Source organism: Pundamilia nyererei, unplaced genomic scaffold, assembly GCF_000239375.1.
Source record: "Pundamilia nyererei isolate P.nyererei 1_Seehausen unplaced genomic scaffold, PunNye1.0 scaffold00011, whole genome shotgun sequence".
Taxonomy (NCBI): Eukaryota; Metazoa; Chordata; class Actinopteri; order Cichliformes; family Cichlidae; genus Pundamilia; species Pundamilia nyererei.
In genome coordinates this window covers 4,249,170-4,271,242 of record NW_005187412.1, presented here as the reverse complement: position 1 = coordinate 4,271,242, position 22,073 = coordinate 4,249,170, and the positions used below count along the sequence as shown (strand labels likewise).

The 22,073-nt window shown below is 40.4% G+C and overlaps 2 protein-coding genes across 5 annotated transcripts in view; both read left to right on the top strand.

Moving 5' to 3' along the window:
- Positions 1 to 5,960, top strand: part of bdnf (brain-derived neurotrophic factor) — a 14,139-nt gene extending 8,179 nt beyond the window's left edge. For all 4 annotated transcript variants that reach the window (XM_005724258.1, XM_005724261.1, XM_005724260.1 and 1 more), the window contains exon 2: positions 4,807 to 5,960. In XM_005724258.1, the coding sequence (XP_005724315.1) occupies positions 4,807 to 5,637 (831 nt within the window). In that variant the 3' untranslated portion in view covers positions 5,638 to 5,960. The remainder of the gene's footprint in view (positions 1 to 4,806) is intronic.
- A 2,836-nt stretch (positions 5,961 to 8,796) lies between these two features.
- On the top strand, positions 8,797 to 17,347 carry lin7c (lin-7 homolog C (C. elegans)). Its single transcript, XM_005724257.1, has 5 exons — positions 8,797 to 8,998; positions 9,839 to 9,957; positions 10,843 to 10,914; positions 11,064 to 11,273; positions 12,469 to 17,347. Exons 1-5 carry the CDS (start codon positions 8,962 to 8,964, stop codon positions 12,634 to 12,636), a joined length of 606 nt encoding a protein of 201 aa, XP_005724314.1. The 5' UTR covers positions 8,797 to 8,961; the 3' UTR covers positions 12,637 to 17,347.
- The last annotated feature ends 4,726 nt before the right edge of the window (positions 17,348 to 22,073 follow it).

The following is a 22,073-nucleotide window of genomic DNA, read 5'->3' as shown; positions in this document are numbered from 1 at the left end:
GGGGGGGGGTCTAAAAGTAGCTCGATCAAGCCCGGTTATCCTGCGAACAGACAGCGCAGCAGCCCGAGAGGGGATATGTGTAACCTTATCCTCGTGTTCATTAATAAAAAACGGAGTTATTATGTTGATTGGGTTTCCAGTGGGGAGCACGAGCTCAGCAGATGTAATCTCGAGAAGAAGAAGAAGAAGAAGAAGAAGAAGAAGAAGAAGAAGAAGGGGGGGAAAAGGTCTGTGGTTACATTATTGGAGCAGCCAGTGGTACATATAGGTAGGCATTTCTCCATAGCTAGCAAAGTGGAAGCCGTCCAGTGTGCATCTGTGTGGCTGTTTTTAAGGAAACTTTACGCACATAAATTGCTCAATAAACTCTCTCCTCCGGCTGTTTGTCTGCATTTGTTCGTCCAAGCTTGGACCCTCCTCCTTCTCCACCTCCTCCTCTGTGAGAAAAGAGACAGAAACACTCCAGACAGTTTTTGTTGTATTGTTGTTTTGTTGGAGGGAAAAAACTTTGATGAACTCATTAAGACTTTATAGGAAACCCGAGACCTAAACGCCTAGCTCGGTCGGCCAACACACACTGTTGGGTTTTTTGTTTTTTTTTTGGCGGTGTGTGCTCGTGTTGAAAAAACCCAAAAGCTCACAATAATTATGGATTCAAACAAAGTGGGAGGAAACTGGCTCATTTGCGATGTGAAAATATGTGGTTCAAGAAGTAATCTCAGATTAATAGATGGTTTAATGACGTTTTTTTTTTTTGATGAACCATTCTTGTAACTAAACAACATCCAACTTAACTTTATAGATGTCTTGTATGACTATGCCCTGGAAAAGACAATGTCTGTCCTATTTATCTATCTATCTATCTATCTATCTATCTATCTATCTATCTATCTATCTATCTATCTATCTATCTATCTATCATGGGGAGGAAGGAAAAACAGGAGAGAAAGGTGGAGAAAGGGTGGAAGAAAACGAGCTCAGACTATTTGACGGTCTCATATGCCATCTAGTGTACAAAGCTGGGCACAGCAGCGCTGTCAGTGTGCAGCCGCAGGTCTGTTGGTCATTCATGGGTTAAAATGAGGATTTCTTCGCTAAGCTTACAAGAACCTAAGCACATCAGTAAGGATTTCACCATGCTGTATGTTGCTGTTGTATCCTCTAAAGTGCCCACTGCTGCACGCAGTGTGGGAGGGAGTTAACAGCTCTTTTGGGTAGCATAAATCACTCAGCAGGTATTTGAATGCTGGGCTTTCTGTGGCAGTGGCTGGGGTTGGCCTGGCGGCCAGGTATAATCCTCAGTGATGCTCATGTATTAGTAAAACGTACTCTGATGCTGCATCAGATTGAAAACAGATCTCAGTTAGCAAGCTTCCACATGTGTCAGCCATTACTGCAGACAACACAATTAAGTCTAAATGCCTGTTTGTTTTTTTCTTTAAGTGCTGCATTGTAGTGCACAAGGGGTCCTAGGGTAGCCATTTTGATAATATTTGCTGTACTTTTCCTGCTCTCAAACGGAACATTTGGCTTTGTGTGTTATACTTATTGAGCGTGATAAAACATGTTGCCAGGTAAACCGTATTCTTGAGGAATTTAACAAAGATGGGTGCCTATGAGGGAGCAGAGACAGAGGCAGAGAACAAATGTTGCCATGGGGTCGCACATTTCCATTCAAATGTGGTAACCACACTTCAGATCTCCTCTCTTGATGTGTTTTTTTTCCCGATGCAGTGGTATATAAGATATCACGCCTGCCGTTAGTAAAGATGAACCCATAAAGTGTGCAGACATGTGCGTGGAGGCTGGGAACGTTACTGTAGTGTGTAATAACACTAGCCACGCTAGTCCTTTCATGCTTTAGGGAAACTTTTCAGCGTCTGTCAGAGGAGGCATTTATCACTTTAATCCCCACCTGGCACAAAGAATAACTGCAAGGGTAAGTTACATATCCCTGCCATACAGCCGTGCTCTCAAAGCAGATGAACAGGTGGTCATCTGGAGCTAAACAGAAGACAGAGTCCATACACTCACCTGCTGCTATTGTTCGGGGTGTTTCACGCTCTAGGCGTGCTGTCATGAATAAAGGCATGTTTGAGCAGCAGTTATTGTGGGCTTTATTTTCCCTCGTTCATGTTATTAGCTCAGTTCTCCGCATGTCATGTTTAGATGGCTGTGCATTCTTTAAACAGTCAGCTCAGAGGAAACTGCACCTTTCTCAAGCACAAGTTGCCACAAAGCTGAGAACTAGAAGCTCCAAAGGAGTGTGTGTGTGTGTGTGTGGGGGGGGGGTCTTATTCTTCCATATGTAATCCATCCCTTGCTTTATTATTCATTGCTCATCCTGTTAATGCTCGGGCTGCTTTTTTATTAACTGTGAAATCCGCATAAAATCTTCAGACACTGGATGTTGTCACATTTAGCCTCTCACAGATATAAGCCAGAGATCCTCCGCCGGTCCCACAGCAATTAAATGATTCATTGGCTTTATCGCATTTTAACAGGATGTTGATTGAGAGCATAAGCCATATTGATTGTACTGATGGAAACAGGAAATCAGCGAGATAGAAATAAAATCATCTGTTGTTCCCGGTGTGACGATACACGGGGGAATGGCTCTGCAATTGCACACTGTTGAGTGGCATTACCCCCAGCAACCTCTCCCCCCCTCTCCTCCACCCCACCCCTTCTCTCCATTCTCTCCCCTATGGAGACCTGGAAGAGACGTCATCTGTGGTTGTTATGCTGCGAAATGACGCTGGCACTCTCTCCACCCCCTGCTACTGCAATATTACCCCTGTGGTCTGTTACGGAAGATGCAGCACTCTTCGTCTGCACCATTTCCAGCATGAAGTTTGACGCCTAACAGTAATCAGCCCTCTGCCTTCATTTCCCTCTTGTGGAAGTGGAACCATTTGAGCGCGATGCTGATAATAATATCAGCCTAAATGCATCCTACACATAAAGCTCGTGACTGGCCTCGATCCCGTAAAAACCTACACGATTCTCAGTGCTGGGAAGCCTCGCAGATATCATTTCAGATATCATTTCAGATATCATTAACCACAACCTTCACAAAACTGAAGGGTTAATGAGCCATAAATGGAATTTTGTTAACAATATCCGAGTTGACAATTAGCTCTTTATTCTTGGCTTTGTCCCCATTGTAGTTGGTAAGAGGAAAAATACCCACCCCACCACCAGCACCACCATCACCACCTCACTGCAAAACACATACAAGCCAGCCCCTCCCCATGCCCTCCCTCTAACACGCACACTCACACACTCCGGAGGAGCACGTCACTGAGCTCAGGGAATGAGTGGCTCATTAAGAAGAAGGATGTGATATTCTGAATAGAGACTGTGAGACTCCCAGCACGTCTATTTTTAGACGAGATATCTCTATGGCAGTCACCGTGGTGTCGGTTAATTGCAGCCACAGCCCCAGATACCAATTAAGAATGAAACAAATGCTTTTAAGGTGGGGTTTTGCTCCTCCTTATACTGTAAAGGTCCTTGTGTCCATTCTGTGAGTGGAGGCTGGAGCAGGGGCTCGCTCTCGCCGTGTTTTCCTGTGTCAGGCTCGGACATGCAGAGTGCAGTCAAAGCCTCGGCCGGGCTATTTTTAAATTAGCCCCTGTGGTAAGCAAGATCTAGATTTTTTTTTCTTTTTTTAAAAAATTATGGGTGTTTTAAGATCTATGTCCTTTGGATGCATTGATTTGCTGTGAATCTTAGAGCTTCTCAGAGGTAAGGGACGCACACATGCTCAGGTAATTTTACAATATATATGTACAGTGTTTCAGTTTGGTTTTGCGTGTGCTTTGAGTTGTTCTCCAGAGCCTCGATAGCAGTGCTTTGCACGGCAGGATGTCAAATCATTCTGTCATTCAATTTCCTGTTAATTCATCCTGCAGTGCTCTCGCCTTCCACCTGCCGAAAACAAACAGTGTCCCTCAACAAACCCATAGTTCCCATTCATGACTACAAGGTGTAGTACTGACCAGTTTTTTTTTTGTTTTCTCTTTTTAATAAAGTAATACTGGAGCATCAGTGTTTGCCAGCGCTGACACAAACACACTGACTCTGTTAGGTAGTGCTGTCCACACCGGAGGTTCCTGAAGTGTTAATACCGGTGATTTGTTTGTACGGTAACGTCACGGTCGCGTATTCGTAACGCGGGTTGGGGGGGCGGGCATAAATCCATCCACAAGAATTCAACAACTACAGGATGAAGTGCAAGAATGAAAATCCTCAATTTCCTTACCCAAAAGCAGGGGGCACCTGTGAGCTTTTAGTACAGCCAAATAAAAAGAAAGAAAGAAAAAGAGCCAATTATTCCAACAGAAAGCCATGATTGGACTTTTAACAGACCAGTCAAAAAGCTGTTAGGATGTTTCCACATCTATTTGTGTAATCTTATCTTTTGTAATAAGCAGCCGCTTTGATGCTCAGCACAGCTTTTGTGCATTGCTGCCAACAAATAGAGATCTAAGCCAGACCTCACATAGGAACAGAATGATTACAGTTTGCAAACAATTTGAAAACACCGATGACACAGTGCCAATATCAGTTTAATAAAAACATGTTGTGATTATTCCGAAGCTACTGGCTCCAGTTTTTTGGCTTGCAAAACAAAGAGTGGAGGGTGGAAATAGGAGGAGAGGCTTACATGGTGCATTATGGATCAAAAATAAGCTAACTTTGTTGAAGATGCTCTTTGACTGACCATCTCGTTCTCTCGCCCTCCCCCAACCCTCCTCTCTCCTCTTGTTTTCTTTCTGTGTCTCTCTCACGTCCCTCCAGTTCCACCAGGTTAGAAGAGTGATGACCATCCTGTTCCTTACTATGGTTATTTCATACTTCAGTTGCATGAGAGCTGCGCCCCTGAGAGATGCCCCGGGCATGCGGGGCCATCGGACGGAAGGCTACTTGGGCGCTGCTGCAACGGCCGAAAGAGGCCACGGGACTCCCCAGAGCGGTGGAGGCCCAGGCCAGCGTGGGGAACTGCCCTCGCTCACAGACACGTTTGAGCAAGTGATAGAGGAGTTGCTGGAGGTGGAGGGCGAGGTGGCGCAGCTGGGACAGGGGGCCGATAAGAGCCAGGGAGGTGGTGGCCCATCCTCTGTGGTCACCACGGAGGCCAAGGATGTCGATCTGTACAACTCACGGGTGATGATCAGCAACCAAGTGCCTTTGGAGCCGCCGTTGCTCTTTCTCCTGGAGGAATACAAAAACTATCTGGATGCCGCTAATATGTCCATGAGGGTGCGGCGACACTCCGATCCCTCACGACGTGGAGAGCTCAGTGTGTGTGACAGTATTAGCCAGTGGGTGACAGCTGTGGATAAAAAGACTGCAATAGACATGTCCGGGCAGCAAGTTACCGTCATGGAAAAGGTCCCTGTCCCCAATGGCCAACTGAAGCAATACTTTTATGAGACCAAATGCAACCCCATGGGGTACACAAAGGAGGGCTGCAGAGGAATAGACAAGCGGCATTATAATTCCCAATGCAGGACAACCCAGTCCTATGTGCGAGCGCTTACCATGGATAGCAAAAAGAAGATTGGCTGGCGGTTTATAAGGATAGACACTTCATGTGTATGCACATTGACCATTAAAAGAGGGAGATAGTGTATAAAATGTATAGATTTTATTGAAGAGTTTAAAAAAGAGAATAAAGAGAAAATATCTATTTGTATATATACATAACAGGGTAAATTATTCCGTCAAATGAAAATTTTATGGACTGCATGTAAAAAAAGATGAAGTTTATACAGTAAAAGTGATACTACAGTCTATTTATTGAACATATTCATGACCTTGTAAACAATTAAAAAAAATCTGATCAGTCATTTGCGCCCAGTTTAAATTACTATATCACATTCCTCAAGACATTGTGATTTGTTTACGTTGCCAAGAATTAGAAAAGGAAGGAAAAAAAATTAACAGGCAAGAAATGAGCGACAAAGAGGGAGACAAAGAGGGAGACAAAGAGGGAGACAGAGAGGGAGACAAAGAGGGAGACAGAGAGAGAGCGAGGACAGTTCCATCTTCAAAAGCTTGCATGCTGCTTCAATTGTAAATCGATAAATTCTCCACTTACAGAAAAAAAAGGATATGATGCTGACCAAAAAAAATTATTAAAAAAAACATTCCGTTTACATATTCAGCAGAAAACAATTTCCTCTCAAGTAATTTATCTGTTTACTGTTCTAAACTTCTCAAGGTAATGTTGGAATTACATACTATGTCAAGGTGCTGTTGTCAAAGCTTTGCTGTTTATTTTTTTATCCCCACCAGAGGACAAGATATATATATAAAAAATTATATAAATATATATATATATATATAAAATTTATTCATTGACATGTTTCTGGGTTAATATTATTCATTTTGTATGTTGTGAAGTTGTTTGCAATATTAAACTGAAATATTTGAAGAAATAAAAATGACTATAGGCAACTGAAAAACAAAATCAATGTCGATAAAGTTTCAACGGTGCATTTTTAGGCAGAGTAAACTTTATTATACGGACAGTCTGCAGGCAAGGAGGGAGGAGGCACATATGCACACATGCATGCGCACAAACCGCCACACGTCCGAAGCATGAAAGAGCAGAAATTCAAATCCTGAGCAACAAGAAGTGATGTTTTAAGAGAAGAAAACGAGACCTTGCTTTGGGTCACTCAAAGATAACGAGTGTTAGAGTACAGAAAGCAGCTCCTGGTGTCATTCAGCTACTTCAGGAAGGAAAAGAAACTGGAGAAGGAGAGAGGAGGTGCCCCTAAACCGCTTCCTGCTCTCCACCAGCACATTTTTTCAAAACACGTTTATGTGCTTTGGATCTTTAGTGTTCATACACAGGTGTTCAGAGCTTTTGCTCCAGCGGCATGTGTGATGTCGCACAATTACGAGACCCTATTAACACAAGAAAAGCGCCTACACGTTCAAGTGCAGACTAGTACAAGTGGGTACACTGCCTGAGCTTGACAGTGATGGATTCAACCACCCATACATTTGTGTACATTAAAAACGTACACCCAGTGTTTTGTTATTAGTGTGCTGTAATCCCAGCTTTAACTCCTCCACAATAGGACAATCACCACTGATTTTTTCTAGCTCTAAAGTCACTGTGATCAGAAGGAGAAGCCGATCTCCATAACTGGTTTGGCACCTGGGTTAAAAGAATCAACTTTCTCCCTCAGGCAGCTAATAACTCATTGCAATGCATGCCTGCCAAGTCTGGATTCCATAGCTTAAGGTTTTAGTGGGAATACAATAAAATATGTTCAGCGTCTCATCTTCGTTACATGAAACATTTCTAGAACATACTGCAAAAAGATTAAAAACAACAAGAAAATGAATATACAAAATTTCTTCAAAACACCAGCGATCCCTTATGAATGAACACAATCACCTCATTTTACCACGCCTCCATCAGCCTGAAGGTAAGTGCGAAGACAGCCAGATCTGAAGATGTTGAAGGAAGGATGGGCCAGCTTCTTCACTGCCCTGCTTGGACCCTTCACAGAAGGCTGATGATGATGCTGTGAGTTAATATCATAAATTTAAAAAAAGATACAGAGGCTTCTGCAACACAAACAGTGGGAAGACGAACAATATCATAAATATAATCTGGTCTTCCAGAAAAATCCACCTGAATGACACTATCCCGTCCTCAGCACATAGGACAATGAATCAGCCATTCAACATTTTAGATAAGATGATAAGGATGTGTTTTGTTTATCATGAGCATGAGCCTTAGGCTATTATTTTTTACAAAGATCAAAAAAGTAATCTGCCAATTAAACATTTAATAAAAGAGTGCATAAAGGGAGGCAGGGTGAAGCCCATGGTGTTTTTCGGTGTGACCATAAATCAGGCATATGAGTGAATCCTACAGTATAATGTGGTATTACTTTGCTGTTTCTGAGGAAATAAAAACAAGAAGAAAAAATATTTTAGGAAAACAATGGGTCTACTGTGTTAAGAAAAGAACAAAAGCTGCTGCTCACCAAGTCTTTCCGTGTGTCTGCTTTATGCCACGCCCACATTTGTGATGTCACGTTAGGTATTTTTCATCACCTGTCAAAAGATTTGCGTTCATCGCCCACTGGGGTGTGGTCAGGAGTGAATCATGCTCGAAACTTTCAGGATACAGAGAAGCAGTGCAGCTGCAGTTTTCTGCATTTATGGAGGCTCAAAATGTGATGCAGCTCACCAGTAGGGGGTGGCAGAGAGAGCGCTCATATCAGACGTCAACAAAAAGCCAAATAAAGTTTCCTCTGGCTGGCCCTTGTTATGACAGTACATATTAATGTAATCGTCCTTTGAGCTATGTCTGTGGAGGCTGAGAGAAGCTGTTAAATGGAGAGTTCTCCGCCCCTCAGGTTGGTAAATGGTGATATGGAATCTAGGTTTGGATTCTAGCCAACGAGACCTTCAGTGGGCTATATGCATGGCACAAAAATATGCCTACTCTCATTGTCAGCATCAGCAGTAAACATAATAAAATCAAACCTCTGTGCTTAAAACTAAATATGGCATTACTAATATACAACATTTGAAGCTGCTATCTAAGGTGTACGTTTGGACGAATTAAAGAAAGGACATTTGTACACTAAAGCGAGGTGGAATATTGGTAAAGCTATGTGTCTTATGTATGTATGAGATATCATAGTTTTACACGAGTAGTCGTCTAGTAAAAGGATAGGGTAACAAATACACACGCAGTGACTTTAGAATGTGACTGAACATTCCGAGTTCACAGTTTTACGAGGTTTCCCTGAATGCATCACGACACTGGCAGCTAGCCTAGCCGGCTAACTTGGCTAATCTGATTTATCGTCTCAGTTAAGCGCACATAACGCCAGCCAGGATTACCAAATTTAGTTTTCAGTATTTTTCCTTTTAGCTAACTATCTCCCTAACGCCAAACATCCTCCTATTTCAATAATGGCATCGCTTGGGGAGCCCGTGCGATTGGAAAGAGGTGAAGTTAATTAGCTAGCTAGCTTTAGCTTAAAAATATTTGTTGTGATATGCGGGCGACATAAGCCTAGCCTAGCTAGCATTAGCTCATTAAAGCAAGCGGTTTATTTTTTTGTCTGTGTACTCTGTTTTATGGTGGGATAACGATAGAATAGACATCTTGCGGTTAATTCTTGTGTGATTATGTATATATAGTCACCCAGCTAAAGCAGCCACAGCTATTACGGCAACATTTTTGTACTTAGTACATTAGCCACCTAGCTAATATTAATGACAACAGACAGTGATTATCTGGCTGGTTTGTTCACTGTATCTTACCATAAAAGAAAGAAGATTTTACAGTTACGCTGGTTGTATCATTATATTCATTTTTGTGACCTGTCTGTAAATAACAAGTTCTGGGTGTGTGTTGCTGAAATGTGCAGAGGAAGCCCAGATTTGTGTGATAGTTTAAACTTACGGGTTACACAAATACACACGTAAAACTTCACGATTAGAAATATTTAATAAACTTACAAATGCTTATGAATTCGTTGCTATTAAAGCAAGCTGTACATTCACAAAAACAAAATAAACAAAACAAAAACGTGATGCCTGGTGCCTTGAATTTACTTCATGTTACTCTGAGAGTTGCTTTATTATTGCATTATAGCGATTTGTACTAATTGTAGTATGTTCTGGTGACCGTGGGAGTCAAGCTTGTCCGGAGCATATCTATAATCAGAACAAATGTAGTGCAAGTAAATGTGCTCTGACACTGATGTGGGAAACTCTCACTGCCAATGCTAAAATCTACATTTGCAGGCCTCAGTAATGGTTATGTACATGTTCTTGTTGACAGATATCAACCGTGCTATTGAATTGCTTGATAAACTCCAGAGGACAGGGGAAGTGCCTCCCCAGAAGCTGCAGGCACTGCAGAGGGTCCTACAGAGTGAATTCTGTAATGCTGTCAGAGAAGTGAGTCTCTTTCGTCTTGTATCATTCACTTATCAAACACTTAATTAAGAGACATTAGTTCACAGTTTGGAGCTTAACCCTCTGCATCCCAATAGGATTCCCAATAGAATGCTCCAGAATTAAGAAAGAGAGTGGAAGTCTGGTAAAAAAGTTAGTTTAAATTTAATGTCCAGCTATATATGACCATTTAAGATTTGTACATTTATGTTTTCAACATCTCTTTATCATTACTTCTTTGTCCTCCTCTTCTTCATCTGGCACATCCACCCCTCCTCTCTGCTCCCTAACCTCCAACTCATTCTCGTTTTCCTCACCTCACGCCTCATCCCCGCAACTGAAATTGAGACTCTAACATAATAAAACATGCATAAACATACTTATTCGTTCCCGATAATATAACTAACTAAATGACTAAAAGTGTACTGCCACTTTGGGACAGCTTATAGCCAGACGGCTATAAGAACAAAAGCTAGTGTATACCAGATAACATTAAGCTAGAGAGTCTGAACAATCACATTTCCCTTTGATAAACATTTTCACATCATATAAGTCCCCTTTTACAAAGTTTTGCAGCCTCCTCGAAATTGATGTGATCGAATGCTGTAAATAGTGGACTGACAACCGACACTGTTTACAGATGTACGTCAGCCATAGTGTGAAATAAAATGTAAAATATTGCAAAATACTTAAATTGCACAGCCATTTCTTTTTTCCCCCAGATTTATTCAAATTTTTAAAGTATACTGTGTCCAAAAGTGTTTGTGACAGTAGTAGAAATATGCTGGCTGCCCACAGCTTTTATGGGTTATAGAAGGTTAACCCTTTGGTTTGGTTTGAATTCTTTGTGTTCGCCGGTTGAAATACTGTCCACTAATATCTCCTCAGGTCTATGAGCATGTGTATGAAACGGTGGACATCAACAGCAGCCCCGAGGTCAGGGCCAATGCCACAGCAAAGGTAGACAGTTGTCAGTTACTGTCTGAATACAAGATTTGGTCTTTTTGTAATCTTAATTTCAGACATTTAATTTCTTAAAATGGGTAATTTTGTGCTTTGACTGCAGTACATACAGACGAGATATCTAAACACCACTTTCCTATTTGTAGGCTACAGTGGCAGCTTTTGCAGCAAGTGAGGGACACTCACATCCACGAGTTGTGGAACTGCCCAAGACAGAAGAAGGGTTGGGTTTCAATATAATGGGCGGAAAGGAGCAAAACTCACCAATTTACATCTCACGGATCATCCCAGGAGGCATCGCTGACCGACATGGAGGCCTGAAAAGAGGGGACCAGCTTCTTTCAGTGAATGGAGTGGTGTGTGTGTAATTCACAGCATGGTTTACATTTTAGACTGAGCCTGAGCAAATTCTCTATTTCAGATTTTTTTTTTTTTAAACAGACAGATATTAGAAATAATACATTCTTCAAAAAAAACGAATGCACAGCTACATTTTGTTTCAGGATTTTAAAAAAAAGGAACTGCAATCACCGTGCAAAAATCTGGGTCCCATCTACTTGTAAAATCGTTGTTTATTAACTTGTTACACCATAATTTATTAATGAGAACTTGTAAGGCAGGTCAACAACTCTCCCGCTCGTTAAACTCTTCTAGTAGTGCCTTAAAATTAAGCTTATTAAAGCCTAATAAACAGGGGAGTGCTATAAGAAGATATCAGCTTGTAGCTTGGAGTTGTTGGCAACAGTTTGTCCATCATAGGGACTGACAGGATTCAATCAGTGGAATTTGGATCAACAAAGAAAACCAAAAAAAATTAATAAAATCCCCTTTGCTCACCTGTGCTTTTTTATTTTCAGACTATCATCATCATGTTGGTTCATTGTTAGCCATAGAGTCTGACAATGATGGCCATTTACCAGCTAAACCTTCTTCAGTAATCCATATTACCAGTGAGCTGTCAGAAAAAAACCTCAGAAACCCTGTGGAGTCTTTGGTGTCTTCTTGCCGCAATGGAAAAGCATTTCCTTATGTCAGTGACAGGAAGCTGTCAATTGTGTATGTTTAGAAATAATACTAATACTAATAATGATGGTAGTAATAGTACATTGATGTAAATAATGAAGGTGTCAGGTTCCTCTTGTGAAGCTCTGGAAATCTTAATGTGTTCAACATGTTTATTATGGCTTAAAGATGGACACAGTGAGTACTGATGGAACACTGAATGTAAACGTGCCATGCTATTGTCTGGAAGTGTAAATCTCAAAGTTCAGCCAATAGCAATCATCCAGTTGACTTTGTTTATTGCTCAGCTTGTTCCCTCATTAAAATTTCCAAATTGCAGGCTGTTTTATGTGAACAGCTGCTAGAGCTTATGTTGGAACTACATTCACTCCAGTACATATAAAACTCTTGTTTACTCCAAAAGTGGCCACATACCTCGTTGCTCTTGTGTTTAATAATTGGACCCAGTAGGTTAATCTGTAGAGATCATGGACTTTTATCTGTTCCTGGTGAAATCGTAAACTCAATTTTTGTTTCTTTTGCCTTCAGAGTGTGGAAGGAGAGCACCATGAGAAAGCTGTGGAACTCCTCAAAGCAGCTCAGGGCACAGTGAAGCTGGTAGTAAGGTACACCCCCAAAGTCCTAGAGGAAATGGAGTCACGCTTTGAGAAAATGAGGTCGGCGAAGCGCCGGCAACAGAACAACTTTCCCAAGTAGGATTTTCCCATGTTGATGCCCAGCTCCCGTGTCTCTCCTTCTTTAGCCTTCTGGCCATCTGTTCTGATCCCTTTCTCATCTCCCCGCCCCTGAAAAAAGAACAAAAAAAGAACACGCTCATGTTTAGTTTTAGCTCATACATACTGTATATTGCGCTTCTGCCCTTTTCTTTAGCATTTTGATATTCAGCATCGTGTACTAGACACTACAACTCTAGACGAACACTAGGAAGATCACGATTGTCAGTGTGTGTCACACCATGTGCATTATTTTTGAACTGACAATTTGAATGCAACTTCTGAGACAAACTATACAACTGCTTTGACTGAAAAGGTAGTGTTTTTCAGTGATTTATCAGAGCCACTACCAAGTGCCTCAGGGCAAACACATTTATCTTATGTACTGTTTTTTCGTTTCTCTTCTTTCTTTTGCCGTTTAAATTTCTGGAAATTAAACTATTGTGGCAGGAATTAATTCATGCTTTTCACCTGTTTTCTCAGAGACCGTAGCTTTAGAGGTGCTGACGACAGTCTAAATTAGTTAAAAAGTGATAAGTTGTTAGATTGGTATTATGGCTACCCTACAAAAAGTGGCAAAAGTGCTGGATTATGTTTGAGCGTTCTCTCTAGGCTTACCCTGCAAGACTTTAACATCATGCCACGCTATAAAAAGCTCCAGTAAGTGATGTAATGGGGTCTCAGCAACTTGTGAACTAAATAGCTGACACCACAAAGACTCGCACATTTATCAAAAAAAATAAACCCTCGAAACTCTGGAGTCAGTATGACATGAGATGAAAGTCAGTTATTTTGTTTTGACATAAATGAGGAATGTACTGTGTCACATTTTTACTCTGCCAGTGACAGAACTTGATAAGAAGTCAGTTATCCAGTGACCATCAGAATAAAATAAAATTAGGAATTTGTAAAATTCAGCTAGTCAGATGCCTACAGTCTCTGTAAGGCCCTGGTCATGCAAGCCTAGAAACCAAGCTGTGACCCCCTGGCAACCACCGATCATTAGGGAAAAATGTATATTATCCAGCCGATTGGAGAGTGTTTGCTGGAGATTGCTGGCTATCTGTGAAATCGACTGCTACAGCCTCAGTCACAAAGGCTCAGAGGCTTGTTTGCAAATCCCTGGAAACCTCTGGTTGCCAGGGAAAATAAGTGTGCTCCCCAACCGGCTGGCAAGTAGTTGCTGCCAGCGACTATGTGAAATGATTAACAAAGAGGTTTGGTTGCTAGCTTATTGCTGTGGTTACTTACAGTTTGCATGGATAATACCAACTTAGCTCCAAATACTCACCAACTGTTCACTGAGTGAAATTTCAAAAACTGTGACACAAACCAGAAGCTGATCCATTTGCGCCTTTTAAAACATGTTGACAGCAATAGTAAGACACAACTTTTACTTTGAAGGTGAAAGTTCTCCAAACTTGCACTCCCTCAAGTTTCACTATCGCTCAGCGAGTAATTGGCGAGTGTCTGAGATTTTTGGTGCAGCGCCCTCTTCGGAGCTCATTTCCCCCTGCTTGCAAGCAATCACCAACTAGTCAAGGAATACACGTTTTCCCCCTAGCAACCAGAGGACACCAAGGGGTTGCCAACCAGCCTCTAAGCCCATGTGACCAAAACTTCAGTCACATTAATGCAGCATGTGAGTTTTGATCACTTGTTCAATGAATGAAATGTTAGTACACATACTGTATATAACCTCTACAGTGTTTGGTGTATTATGCTGTAAATGTGCTGCAGTGACATATATCTATTTGTAATCTTTCATCAGTTTTTTTTATTACATTTTGTAACTTAACATCTAGCAAGGGAGTCGTAAATCAAACATTCGCTTAACCTGACGTTTTTTTATTCACATATCGCATTCATGTTAAAGGACAAAAGACGATACAGGTGCTTGGGTAAGATCTATCGACAGCTACTTTAAAAAAAAACATTTTTTGATGCTTGTAAAATGTTAATAAAATGTTAGTAAAGCCCATATTTCAATAATTTACAGCAATAATTTCAAACTTGGTCTTGCCTGCATGTTATTACCAATTCATTTTCCATTCATCTTTGCGCAAATAAGTTTTTTTCTTTTTTCTTTTTTAGGTGGGTTGGGCACAAATGTACTCATATATAATATACAAAATGCATATCATAAAAATGAGAAACACTTTATTACCAAATACTGCCAAACAATCAAGTTTGTTCTGATGTGAATTGTTAAGCAGGCAAATCACAAAACAGTCTTAATTGTCTACTGTATATTTTAATGTGTAGGCTGCCACAGTTACACTTATTCATGTTCCACATTTTATAGTTATGAAGTGGCTGCATGTTTAGCTACTGTGTTGATAGTCATCATAGGGAAATCTTCATTCAGCATCTCAGTCAAACAAGTCCACAAGTCTTGGTTTTCTCTTAAAAATAAAATGTATTGTTTAAATTAAAAAATCAACTCACTAGATGTCTAATCATCCACCTTTTTTGGCAAAATGTCTACAGGACAGATTTAACTTCAAAGATTTATTCCTAGAGGTTTTTTGTTTGCAGGGTAGTTCTAATAATATGTGTACAGAATTATGGAAACCAGGCTTTTGCTGACTAAGCCATACTATTGTCCAGTCTCAGGATCAACACCTGGCATTATTGAGACAGGAAGGTAGTAACGTAACGGTAGTGATTCCTATCGGTGTAGATTAACCATCCGATGCCAAACTGTTCTTCAGAAGTGAACCGTTTTATCGAGAGGGAGTCTTATGAGCATGCCGCTGATTGGCGTGTGCGGGCACGATAGATGTGTGCTGTCTGGTTCTTGCGACCATGTCATCTGAAATGAGGTCACTTTGAGTTTCCGTTTGCCTGGTTAGCTGCTCCACAGCTGTTTGTATTTCCATCTGTTTCTTTTATTACTTTATCCACCGTCTCCTGGCGTACTCTGATGTTCCCCAAGTTACTAACAAATCGTAAATGGGATGTTCAGAGGTCCATCGGTACTGTTTTTTGGAGGATAAAATCTAAAATCCAGCTTCTGAGCTTTTGGTAATCGATCCTTTAAGTTTTAAAAGACTCGTAAAAAGATTACTGTAGATTAAATCCGTTGAAATGAATCACTGGTTAAAAAGCAGTACCTTTTATTAGTTGAAAGTGGCGTGCTAGTGTTGATGATTTGAATGTCTCTGCACGTTTCCCTCACATCAACTTGCTCAGCCGTTGCTTTGATTAGCAGGTTTTTGTAAGTCAGTGAAAGGGGTCATCGACTCTCATCTGATCGTATGGTACTTAAATAATGCTTTAAATATCACAAGAAATGATGACACATGACGAGTACAGGTAAAATTTGGTGGGTGAATCCCCTGTAATCCATTTATCTTTATGAAGACAGCTGAGTTGAAGGTCAAAGTCTCAAGTAAAACGCGCTGCAAATATGGAATGCACATCAATTATCTATGCAAGGTCTTTAAAGAAAACCTTTATTGGTGCAAAATAGTTGTCATTTTCCTCCAGAATGTTATTAAACTTACAACAATAAGGCTGTGTAGACGAATGTCTAATGAAATATGACATTCAGCAGGATTTTGAGAAGAGTTGCATGTAGTTGGATGATCCTATGAGATGTTTACAAATTTTGGGAGGTTTTTTTTTTTTTTTTGATGTAACATACTGATTACCATGAAGGAGTCAAAGAAGGCAATTGGCAAAACTTTGGGAGATGGCTCTCTATTAAACATTCATAAGCAGTAGTTAACAGGCTATAATGTAGTTGTAAACTAAAAGTTGTCATCAATGTGATGTATTCTCAAATTGTGACAGGCAATAGAATAAAAATATTTAAAAACATTAGAAATGTTCTTACGTGTCCTTACAACTACAGTATAGTGTGGTTTTGTTGGTTACTTGTACACTGCTGTACACACTAAAATGCTAAATAGTGGGATTTAAATAAGCGTTCCTGAATAGTTTCACGTAACAGTTTATTTAAACTACATTGATTATGCTTTTGTTTGGAGGCAGAACATTTAGCACAGCAGTCGGGGTGTACATAAAAGACTTAATATGATGTATAGTTTGTCCCTTGATTGTGTTTTAACTAACATTAGCTAGCTAGATTCACTTCTCACGCACATACAAACATGTATAGTAAATCAGGAAAAAAATGTAATGAGACTTGGTATTGATATTGCACACTCTCCACTGAATGTCACTGACTATAGTCTGATTTTAGTTACAAACCTTTGGTGAGGTAAACCTTCAACTTTCTACCCGTTTTCATTGTGTATTGGTCAATAGAGTATTTTTTTATAATGGTTTTCTTTTTTTGATATTTTTCTCAATTTTTATAAGTGATTTTCCTAAAAAAAAATCAGATACCAGGAATGATTGGTACTTCCATTTTGACTGTGTACCAGGGCCATATCAGCGCAGCGTCTCTGAAAAGCGGGGCAGATGTGGGACAGATTAACTGTCACAGATCAGCTCCTCTTTTCTGAGCTCTGCACTGATCTCTCCTTTCTTTCTAGGACCGAGACCAAACTTAAAATGTTGATACTGTTTTAGTCGTTGCTTATTTATGATTGCCTGTAGATAGTGTTGTGTTATTTTATGTTCTCTAGTCTGTTTATCTAATTTACTGTGTTACATTGATGTGGAATGTAAAATGTTGTGATGTAGAACATAATAGTTGGACAGGAGGCTCAATAAACCGTGCTTAAGTTTATGACTTTTAAACGTGTTTTTCCACTATCTGTTACACGTTACATTCATTTTTAGAAAGAAAGACACATCTCTGTCACTCTTGTGGTACAAGGTAGGTGTCAAAAAGGTAAATCTATAAAGAAAAGAATAGTATGGCAGCAGCGCAGCATGAAAAAGGTGGGTCATGTGATCAGAAATGGTAACATGGACCCTTCAGGGAATTCACAAGGCAAATTTGAAAGTGCTGTTGAGGGTGCTGGAGCCAGTTGCTAGTCTATTGCAGGCCTAGCAGAGAGAGAAAGACAGCCATTCACACTCCCATTTAAACTTTGGGCCAATTTAGTCATCAGTTAACCTAACATGCATGTCTTTGGAGCTGGAAGGCACAAAGAGAATGTGCAAGCTCCACGTAGAAATCTGTTCATCTCATCTGCAAATGATTTCTGCAATGCGGATACTTTCTAAGAGCAAAGACACAGGGAATAAGGAAAACTCTGGAAGATGAACTGATGGTTCCTGCTGTCAGAAGAGGTGCAGTCTCAGCAGGTTTTAGCTGCTTGTGTTCTGCTAACCCTGCATGCAAAATAGTACAAAAATAATGAAGCAAAAATAACATCATCTTCTTTCCGTTGCTCTCTTCAGGGGTCCGCCTCCATCTCACCCTATCAAACATCCTCCAGTCCTCTGTGTGTCCTTCTTCACTGCATCCATGAACAATCCTCCTTTCCTGGTAGCTCCATCTTAAACATCCTCTGTCATTTCTTATCCTTTCCATTATGGTCACTCCCGTCTTTTTAACTCTGCCACCTCCAGCTTACCCTGCTGTTTTATTGTGAGTGCCACCATCTCCAAACCAAACCATACATCACAGCAGGTCTCATCTTATAAACTTTCACTTTTTCTGCTGTCCTTCTCTCACACTCACCCCTTTTCTACACCCTGCCTGCACTCTCCTCTTCACATCTCTTGTGCGATTAAAATCAATTTAATTTTATTTTATTTATATAGCACCAAATCCCAACAACAGTTGCCTTGAGGCGCTGTAAAGTAAAGATTCTACAATGATAGCTAGAGAGAAAACCACAGTAATCATAACCCCCCTATGAGCAGGCACTTTGGTGACAGTGGGAAGGAAAAACTCCCTTTTAACAATAAAAAACCTCCGGCAGAACCAGGCTAACATAAGGACGGCCATCTACAGTATCCAGTGGAGGGTGAGGAGAGGAAGACAAGACAAAAAACACACTGTGGAAAAGAGGCCCTGTCCGTTGCTTCGGATGGGCCCCTAGGTTTTCAAACTCAACTGAACGAATGCAGTTACACTGGTCTCATTAAGCATTTTTAGTTGATAAAACTAAGTATTTGAGGTATTTTTAATTTGGAAATTAAACCTCGTCTGCTTACTTGTTCACTAGATGGAAAAATGTCCATTGCATAAGCAAAAAAACTGTAAATAGAAAAGCACTGGCCTTTCTATCAGCTAAAAAGAAGAGACACTAATCAACCAGCATGAGTCAGTGTGGAGAACTGAACTATCAGTGGAGGAAGCAGCTGTGATTTCCCAGCTCAACAAAACAAATATAGGCCTGGTGATCTTTATGGACCCTGGCAAGTTTTTTTTATTGCATAGTTGTTGTTATTTCTCTCTTTTCTTTCACTCCAGGATGTTTAATTATTTTTTGAAACATGTAGCACTACTTGTTATGGCATAGAGGAAATGGTCAAATATTTGCTTTCACATACTTCCAGATCGTCACCAAAACTAAAAGGTAAGGAAACGTGGTCGGAGCATTATGGAAATACCCAAATGGATGTGAAAGTAGAACATAAAAATAAAATCACAACCATGACAATCATGAGTAAGTTCAGAATTCCATTTAAAACTGTATTAATCATTAGATGCATATAGAAAAATCAAGTAGCATAGAAACTGGAAATTCGTTGTCTGAATAAACGGCTTTCGTGTGAATGTGATTCATAAGCCTTTTTCACAGCAGCTATTTTGACTTCTCTAATATAACCAACTATGGCTCTATGCCACAAACATATAGACATACTATGTGGCAGGTTGAAATTAATTTCTGACGTCACACAATCACACAAAGAGAGACACGGCCATCAGGGGTAGAGCGAAATGCATAGGATAACAGAGGGGATAAAGTAAAGGAACGAATGACATGACTGCATGAAGGTCAGCAGTTCTTTTGTGTCCATCGTTTTCCTTTATATTCGAAACATATTCAACATGAGTCATCTCTGTGGGCTGATTGCTCCAGAGGGCGGAGGAGCTGACACTCATTGATATCCAGAGATATTTTCTGTTGGCTCCTTCCACAAAAAAGGAAAGATAAAGTACAAATCCATAAAACAAGTATTTCCTAAGGTTTTTTCAATGCAAAGATAAATTGTTAACATTCACAAATATCAAGGCTAATAATACACTATACAGACAAAGGTATTGGGCCACACTTCTTAATCTTTGAAATTTTAAAAGTAAACATTAAAAGGTTCTATTGGGGCTTGTAGTAAAAAGCACCTAAGCCACCAACACTCTGCAGACTCAGAAACTGCAGCGCTCCAAACCTCTGGCATTAACATCAACATGAAGACTGTGCACAGGTAGCTTTGAGGTACAAATCGCCATGAATGATGAAATCCAGAAATAAATGCTTACTCACTAAATGTTATACATCCAAGATCGTTTAAGACAACAGTCTGCCTATCTGACAAGTATCCCTCTCAGGTAACTCCTGCAAGTTTGCTGCTCTTGTCAGTATTAAGTAGTCTTTGCACCCCATCCAGACTGTATATGTCTGAGAGGAAGGAGGTCTGTAACAAGAGCTCGGGCCTGTTCTCCTGGAACCAAGCAGCGCACGTGACAGCGATTCATTAGAGCTGGTTGTTCACACTACAGCTTGAGAGCACAGCACAGCTGCTGCCTTCTCATGGCATTGACGCCATCCGTCGCAGGCTCTCATGTGTGGATGGTTCACTTCGTCTCTTCTGGCAACTGAAATCAATCACACCCAGGACCAAACGCAGCAGCAGCAGGGACAGAAGAAGAGGCAGGAAGCCAAACCGGACCAGGAGCCAAGTGAGCAGTAGCAGCAGACAAGGAGGAAGAAGCTGATTCATGTTCATATACAGTGTAACACACACTGAAATGGTTAGAGGAGAGCTGCTGCAGAGTCACGAAAGCACAAAGCTTCATGTGCAAAAAGATGCAGATGATTTATAGATATTATCTGATTATTATCTTATCTTATACATGAGTATTGACCCAAATAATGAGGTGGGGATGGACTTCTGCAAACAGCACCAGAAGAAGGCTGATAAAAGTCTCCTGGATGAGATACAAATATGGATTCCCAGTAACCTTTGTCGATCATTTAAGATTTTATTTACTTTTCCTGTTTAACTGGACAGAGTGCAAATTAAAAAACAAGCGAACTATAATTTAATGTTGCACTATGCTGAAATAAATCTCAGAGGTTCGTTCCCACCCATCTTGAAAGATCACAAGATTAAAATAATACATCTACATAAATGTCTTTACTGCTTTTCTTCTTGTTTAGTTCCTCACTATCTAACAGGGTTATGATTAGGCTTTACAAACGTCTCTAATACTGTATTATTAGTTAATTAGCAATTGATTACTATTATGCATTATATTAGGCACTATGTTAACAAAAAACAGCTGTGTTTTGCGACATTGATTTGTCCATATTATAACCCTGGCTCACTGGAAGTTAGTTCCAAAGAAACTCGGCCCACAACTTGTAAACTTTTACATTTATTCACAGTTGGTCAAGTTTCATATATAATAATTTATAATCAAAGAAAAATGTCCACAGGATGTCCAGTCTAGGCCTCCAAGTGTCCACAGCCAATCCACTCACATACTCAGTACAGGAGCCTCTCAAGGTTGCGGCTTCTCTTTACTCTACATACTCTGTATGCATATGACTGCACACCACGTTGTAACACAAAACCCATCACTGAGTCCACAGACAATGCCATGGCGGGGCTGATCAGTGGAGGAGATGACTCTGCCTGCAGAGGTTCAGAAGATGACAGGCTGGTGTGCTAAAAACAAGTTGGTTCTAAATACCAACAGGACCAGAGAGCTGATAATTGGTTTCAGGAGAAGTCAGAATGGCCACTTACCACTGAACATACAGTGCTGTTCTCAGGAAACAGTCTGTGTTATGCTTTTTTAATGAGGCAGTGCATGTTGTGTGTCCATGTGAGGTCCCTGAAACCGGAGACTCTCTCAAGCTCCCTTATGTATACAGTGCTGTGAAAAAGTATTTGCCCTCTTCCTGATTTCTGTCTTTTTTTCATATTTGTTCACACAACACATATATGGAAAAGGGTTGGAGAGAGTGTCAAGTTTCAGGGGCCTCACACAGACACACAACACACACTGCCTCGTCACAAAAAGTACAACATAGACTGTTTCCTGAGAACTCCTGAGAAATTAATTTTCAAGGAAGTGTACAGTGTCACTTTTTTTTTACACAGCGACATTAAAGTAACCTTGATTCTTGTAAAAGTGACATTTCATCCAGCGCTTCATATCAATAAAGCATGTAGTTACAAGCTCCAAATATTTTATACAGGATATGAGTACATCAGAGGGACAGCTTAGTTTGAACGGTTTGAAAGCAAAGTTAGAGAGACAAAGGATGTTGAATATGGAGATGCCAGTTAGGAGCAAAAGAGTAAGACCACAAAACT